The 7765-nt window shown below is 35.2% G+C and overlaps 1 protein-coding gene and 1 pseudogene across 1 annotated transcript; both read right to left on the bottom strand.

Annotated features, from left to right (window-relative positions):
• Window positions 1–1025: 1025 nt before the first annotated feature.
• On the bottom strand, window positions 1026–2299 carry OR9K2J (olfactory receptor family 9 subfamily K member 2J). Its single transcript, XM_002687510.6, has one exon. The coding sequence runs from the start codon at window positions 2267–2269 to the stop codon at window positions 1298–1300; it is 972 nt and encodes a 323-aa protein (XP_002687556.2). The 5' UTR covers window positions 2270–2299; the 3' UTR covers window positions 1026–1297.
• Window positions 6567–7534, bottom strand: OR9K19P (olfactory receptor family 9 subfamily K member 19, pseudogene; annotated as a pseudogene).

Raw genomic sequence — 7765 nt, 5'->3', positions numbered from 1 at the left:
TCCACGAATTTCCTTTTAAGTCTTAAATCTCACTCCCTCTCTTTTACATTAATATCAGGAATTAAATTTTTGGAAGTTTAACATATCATTATTTAATTGCCTTTGCCCAGAAACTTTTCTATTTCACCTTGCTCAAGTTCATTTATGTTTACAAATGTACTTATGAAGTTTTCCCTGATAATTTATATTACTCATCTGTAGAAGCTGCTCTGTCTTTGTAATTTCTAGCCTTGTGGCTCAGGTGGTAAAGAATCTGCCTACAATGCGGAAGACCTGGTTTCAATCCCTGGGTTGGGAAGATCCCGTGGAGAAGGAAAGGGCTACCCACTCCAGTATCCTGGCCTAGAGAATTCCATGGACTGCCCATAGAGTTGCAAAGATTTGGACATGACTGAGCAACTTTCACTCACTTTATTCACTGGGTTTACCATATGACATGTTATTAATAGCTTTCTATTTAGCTATTTTTTCCATCAATTAGTTTGAGCTCAAGTACAGAAATAATTTAAAATTGAGAATTTTTATAGGGCACAGTGTATATAAAACTTCAATAAGTGTTAATTTGATGAATGAATACTCACTAAGGCATATATAACAAAATATGAATTATATTTACTGTTGTTTATTTGTATTACAGTTTCCTTGTGAAAAGGTATAATTTTAAAAAACAATTTATCAGTTTTATTTATCAGTTTATCAGTTTATTCAAATGAAGGGGAGAAATAATAATGATTCAGCCAAGAAACCATTAGATAAATGTGCCACTTGGTTAGCCTCTGGACAATTAAGAGTTACTTACATTTCACACTTGAGACTGTGTACTGCTGAGTATCTGATTCTCTCAGTAGATATTCACAAAGATTTCTTTAGTAAATCTGGTATTTTGTTCTATCTTTCTTAATACATCAGACTGTGTTACCTCTACCAAGTGTGTGTGTACATATATATATATATATATATATACACACATAACATATGATACTGATTCCAGATAAAAAATATATTCCAAACAACAGCCTCAAAGAGTCAGAAGTTGGAATATATATGTCTTAAAAACAAATTACATGGAAACCATTATCATTATCCAAAAGGAAGTACAGAGAAAGTCATTCCATTCCAAATCAACAGCCAGACAAAATAGAGTCCATCTTCCTGATGTATGTATTCTGATTAGGTCCAAATACATCTTCCAAAGTATATATTCTTAATATATGGGATTCAAACAAATGAAGTCTCAAGATTTGAATCAGTGCTTCTCTAAGTTATTATAAAGCTCAGCACTTTCAGAATATTACATTTACTTAATTCTATTTTCAGTTAATATAGAAATAAATAAAAATAGGTTTTTCCCCAGGATCTTCCTCAGAGCTTCTTTGACATCTTTGTTTCTCAGAGAGTAAATCAAAGGATTCAACATGGGAGTGACCAGGGTGTAACACAAGGAGGCCACTTTACTCAGCTCAGGAAATCTGTCAGGGATGACATACATAAAGATGATGGCACCATACAGTACACTCACGACTCCCAGGTGAGAGCTGCAAGTGGAGAAGACTTTCTTTCGCCCCTCAGTGGAGCGTATTTTTAGAACTGTGGATACAATATATATATAAGACACAATAATGACAATTATGGTAGGCAAAATGATAATGGTGCATAGGAAAAAGGATACCATATTAGGAATGTAGAGATCAGAACAAGAAATCCTCAGAAGTGGACGCTCATCACAGTAAAAATGGTCAATGTTCCGAGAAGCACAAAAGGATAAAGTAAATGTCATGATGGTCTGAAGAACTGAGCTGATACAGCCAAAAAAATAGGAACCAGCCACAAATTGAACACAGAGATGTGTTGACATTTGGACAGAATAGAGGAGTGGGTTGCAGATGGCAATGAAGCGATCATAAGCCATGACTGCCAGGAGAAATCCCTCGGAAACAATGAAGAGGTCAAAGAGAAACAGCTGGGTCACACAGCCTGCATAGGAGATGGACTTGCTCTCAGACCAGAAGTTGCTCATAGCCTTGGGTGCAATAACAGATGAATAGAAGAGATCAACGAAGGACAGGTTGCCTAGGAAGAAATACATTGGTGTGTTCAGCCGGGGATCAGTTATAATAATGACCATCATGCCAACATTCCCTAGAAGGATCATGGCATAGACAAGCAGAAAAAACAGGAAGAGGAGGATGTGGAACTCTGGGTGGACCTTGAAGCCGACAAGAATGAAGTCAGTCACTTCTGAGTGGTTGCTTGTTTCCCTGTCACCCATGGCAGAAATCTGCTGAGAGGCACAAGGCAAAATAAATGAAACTGTGGCTTTGACTCTAGTGCTATTAATACTTTCTTAAATGTAGAATTAAATTACTTACTGCTTAATAAGATATTGCATACAAAACAATTTTAATGTCAGGAATATGCTGGAATTTGAAGTAGATGTCATTAGGCTTCTTAAACTGTTATTCTATTAAGCAGGGAAAGATATCCTTTGGTTATTTTAGTTAAATCATAATTGGCAGGGGTTTCTGCAAGAAATTAGCCTATTTTATTGCCTAAAATCACTTACATTCTAAATTTCTATCCTTAAAATGTTTATAGCTAGATGCTTTCTTCATCTAAAATTGTAGTCTGCACATTATCTAAAATAAAAGTATCTCATGTAATCTATGCTACTGCTGCTAAGTCACTTCAGTCATGTCTGACTCTGTGCGATCCCATAGACGGCCTCCTACCAGGCTCCCCCATCCATGGGATTCTTCAGGCAAGAACACTGGAGTGGGTTGCCATTTCCTTCTCCAATGTAATCTATATGATAGTTATATGATAGTGTTTACAGCCCTCATACGAAGTTAGTGTTTGATTCATTACATGACAGTAGTAAATAAATTGAAAATACTTTTACCTTATTTAGCTCAATATGTTTCATTTTCCTTATTTATGTAGGCCAACTTTGAAAATAGAATAAAATAGACATTATTGGCATAATTGAAAACATCCAAAATTCACTAAGTGAAGATAAAGTTCTCTAATGGAATTTTCAAATATTTTCCTTTTCTCAGGTCAAAGCCATTCTCCCAATATATACATTTTTATTGCCTCTTTAAAAATATTTCATTTCCATTAACACTCATTTAAAAAATATCACAGTCATTTAAACTTCTTTTTGAGGCAGAGAAAGAAGGTAGTGAATATTCCAATCCTTACACTGCAGTGAATGACTTTCTACCAAGGCTCCATCAATTCAAGTGATCTCACGGTTTAGATAATGTAAGTAAACTTCACTGATATACATAAATGGAAATCCCTTTCCTGAATTCTGTTACACCTTAGGTGTTTTAAGATAAATATACTTGGGTAACCATGGATATTTAAAGACCATAGTAACTTGCATCGTCCAGAGTCCATGATCATGAACTTGAGTATGGGTAGTGGTGTTTATGATGGTGTTAGTTGTTTAATGCCTGTGAAACCTTCCTCAGGATATTTCAGCATTGAATTTTTGCTCATCTTCTGTGATGGATTCCATTGGGAGAGGAGTAATCGTAATGTCAATTATGGTGCCATAAGTGAAGACTCTTGGGCTGTTGTCCACGAGGACTGAAGTAACCTTAGGTACAAACAAATAGTCTAATAATAGTCAAAAACAAGGGGAAAAGAGAAAAATTCACTTGAAATTATTACCTATATATCTTGATATAGCTATGTTTCAGGATATGACAAATGCTGTCTAAATCACAAAATCAAAGACAGATTATGGTTGCTAATGTTGTTCTCCTATATTTAAATACCAAACAGTTAAAAAATATACTGAAGGGAAAGATAACATTCATACAAGTAACTTTATATCTTTAGCAAAAATGCTTATGAGATTAGGATCTCTATTTAAAAATTCCTTTAAAACTGCAGTGTGACTGAGACTACATTAACATCAGAGACATACTACTCTATTTAGTAAGCCCAACTTGATAAGAATGTCATTTTTCTAAAATATTTTTATCAGTTAATTTTAATATTATTTTTTAAAAACCAGTTTTTAAATTAAAAATTATGTTTAGAATTTATCTGGGTTTTTAAAGTGTATAGATAGCAAAAATGATGTGGGGCCAGAGCTTCTCTTTTTTTGTAATTCAGTATTAGTAAGAGCTTCATCAGTTTAGGAAGAGAAGGTCAATTGGATATTTTATTATTTTTTTTTCTTTTTTTTTAATTTTATTTTTAAACTTTAAAATATTGTATTGGTTCTGCCATATATCGAAATGAATCAGCCACATGCATACATGTGTTCCTCATCCTGAACCCTCCTCCCTCCTCCCTCCCCATACCATCCTGCTGGGTCGTCCCAGTGCACCAGCCCCAAGCATCCAGTATTGTGCATCAAACCTGGACTGGCGACTCATTTCATATATAACATTATACATATTTCAATGCCATTCTCCCAAATAATCTCACCCTCTCCCTCTCCCACAGAGTCCAAAAGACTGTTCTATACATCAGTGTCTCTTTTGCTGTCTTGTATACAGGTTTATCGTTACCATCTTTCTAAATTCCATATATATGCGTTAGTATACTGTATTGGTGTTTTTCTTTCTGGCTTACTTTGTATAATAGGCTCCAGTTTCATCCACCTCATTAGAACTGATTCAAATATATTCGTTTTAATGGCTGAGTAATACTCCATTGTGTATATGTACCATAGCTTTCTTATCCATTCATCTGCTGATGGACATCTAGGTTGCTTCCATGTCCTGGCTATTATAAACAGTGCTGTGATGAACATTGGGGTACACGTGTCTCTTTCAATTCTGGTTTCCTCAGTGTGTATGCCCAGCAGTGGGATTGCTGGATCATAAGGCAGTTCTATTTCCAGTTTTTTTGAGGAATCTCCACGCTTTTCTCCATAGTGGCTGTACTAGTTTGTATTCCCACCAACAGTGTAAGAGGGTTCCCTTTTCTCCACATCCTCTCCAGCATTTATTACTTGTAGACTTTTGGATCATAGCCATTCTGACTGGCGTGAAATGGTACCTCATATGTTTAGTTAGTTATATTAAACTGAGAAACAAGAGTTTCTGCAAAGTCAAGACTGTTGACCTTGGAACACATAGGCAAAAGCAGAATTTGAAAGCTCAATCTGATTTCTGATAGTATTTTCTTAACTCTTAATGGTTGAAGTGAAGTGAAGTGAAGTCGCTCAGTCGTGTCTGACTCTTTGCGACCCCATGGACTGTAACCCACCAGGCTCCTCTGTCCATGGGCTCATTCAGGCAATAGCACTGGAGAGGATTGCCATTTCCTTCTCCAAACTCTTAATGGTTAAATATTATTAATCGTAATTTCTTCTTTATTTTATGAGGCCGCATTTTCCCAGTGAGAGATTCTTAAACATTGAAATAATTTTCACTTCCACGAGACCTCATTTTATTAACCACCCCAATATTCAACTTAGTTTATCCATGGTTTTAAAGATATTCCCTCTCTTCACTGTCTCATGTAAGACTGCTGTCATTAAAACAATCATAACCTCTCATTTGGATAATCAGAGGCTTTTTGTGATTCTCTTCTTCCATGAATATTTAGCTACAGAAAGTTAAAATGCAATTTTTCTAAAATACAAGTTTGAACACAATATATCCTTTTAAAAATCCACAGTGCTTCCTGCTGCCTGCAGAATAAAAGAAATTTTCCTTGTCTTGTTATATAGGTTTGTATGAGTTCCATGAATTGCCTTCTAGGTTTCTCTTATTCCCTCTCTTGTGCATTTAAATCAAGACCTAAATTTCAGGAAACTTTGAAATTTTCCTTGATCATTTAGATGACTCATCTTTAAAGACTGCACTCTATACATATTTCTATATTTGCTTTTATGACTGGGTTTAACATATGGCATGTTAGCTCTCTAGTCAGATATTTTCCCCTCAATTACTGTGACCTCAAGTAGAGAAATTACTTATGCCTAGGAATTTTTATAGGGCAAAGAGTCCATCAAAATTCAATAAATATTGGATTGATAAAAGAATTCTCACTAAGGCACATATAGCAAAATATTAAATTTACTCATTTATTTTATTACTGTTTTCTTGTAAAAAGGAAGGATATAAAAACTAATTTATCAGATTAATCAATATTCAAATGATGTGGAGATATAATAACATGTCAGAGAAACCATGAAATAAATTCATTAGCCTCTGGGCAATTAAGAGTTACTTACATGTCATCCCTCAGACTGTGCACTGCAGAGAGATTCTCTCACAAATAGTTCACAAAGATTTCTTCAGTAAATATAATATTTCATTTGCTTATTACATTACCTTGTGCTACCTCTACCAAGTACATTTATATCCACATAAAACATGTTACTAATGCAAGAAAATTGAAGATGAAGCATAGAAAAAGTCATTCCAGTCTTGAATCAAAACAGGCAAACCATAGTCCATGTACTTTTTAGCTGTAAGTACATGGAATTCTAATAAATGAAAACTTTATGATTAAATATTTCTAAGATCAATGGGTACAACTTTTTAGTCAGTTGCTTCCCCAAGTTGTTATAATTCCCAGGACTTTCATTTACATCACTGTAAAAGTAGAATTAAGTATCTTTTCTCTAGGCTCTTTCTCAGAGCTTCTTTGACATCTTTGTTCCTCAGAGAGTAAATCAAAGGGTTCAACATAGGAGTGACTAGGGTGTAACATAAGGAAACCACTTTACTGAGCTCAGGAAATGTATCAGGAGTGAGATACATAAAAAATACAACACCACAGAGTACACTCACGACTCTTAGGTGAGAGCTGCAAGTGGAGAAGGCTTTCTTTTGCACCTCAGTGGAGCATATTTTACAACTGTGGATACTATATATATATATATATATATATATATATATACACACAATAATGACAATTATGGTAGGCAAAATGATAATGCTGTACAAGAAAAAAGAAACCAACTTATGAGTATAGAGATCAGAACAAGAAATCTTCTGAAGTGGATGGTCATCACAGTAAAAATGGTCAATGGTTCGAGATGCACAAAAGATTAAGTAAATGTCATGCTGGTTTGAAGAACTGAGCTGATGCAGCCAAAAAAATAGGAACCAGCCACCAACTGAACACAGAGATGTGTTGACATCTGGACAGTGTAGAGGAGTGGGTTGCAGATGGCAATGAAGTGGTCATAAGCCATGACTGCTAGGAGAAATCCTTCAGTCACAATGAAGAGAGCAAAGAGAAAGAACTGGCTAATACAGCCTGCAAATGAGATGGACTTGCTCTCAGACCAGAAGTTGCTCATAGCCTTGGGTGCAATAACAGAAGAATAGAAGAGATCAATGAGGGAGAGGTTTCCAAGGAAAAAATACATTGGTGTGTTCAGCCAGGGGTCAGTCATAATAATGACCATCATGCCAACATTTCCTAGAAGGATCATGGTGTAGATAAGCAGAAATAGCAGGAAGAGGAGAATGTGAAGTTCTGAGCGGACCCTGAAGCCGACAAGAATGAAGTCAGTCACTTCTGAGTAGTTGCTTGTTCCCCTGTCACCCATGGCAGACAAATGCTGAGAGGTGAAAGGCAAAAGGCAAAAGAAATGAAATTGCGACTGAGTCATCAATTCGTTAATATGCTCTTATATGTAGCTATACATTATTTACTTCTTAATGAGAAAAGGTATACAAAACTACTTTAACGTCAATAAAATGCATGAATTTGGATTTAGATATTACTAAACTTCAGGAATTGTTATTCTATTAGACAATGAAAGAAGTTATATGGTTAT

The sequence above is a fragment of the Bos taurus genome, chromosome 5 (genome assembly GCF_002263795.3).
Source record: "Bos taurus isolate L1 Dominette 01449 registration number 42190680 breed Hereford chromosome 5, ARS-UCD2.0, whole genome shotgun sequence".
Classification (NCBI taxonomy): domain Eukaryota; kingdom Metazoa; phylum Chordata; class Mammalia; order Artiodactyla; family Bovidae; genus Bos; species Bos taurus.
This window is presented reverse-complemented; position numbering and strand designations above follow the sequence as displayed.

Excerpts from the sequence above, each read along its gene's own strand:
- OR9K2J (XM_002687510.6), bottom strand. The coding sequence starts at position 2,269 with ATGGGTGACAGGGAAACAAGCAACCACTCAGAAGTGACTGACTTCATT.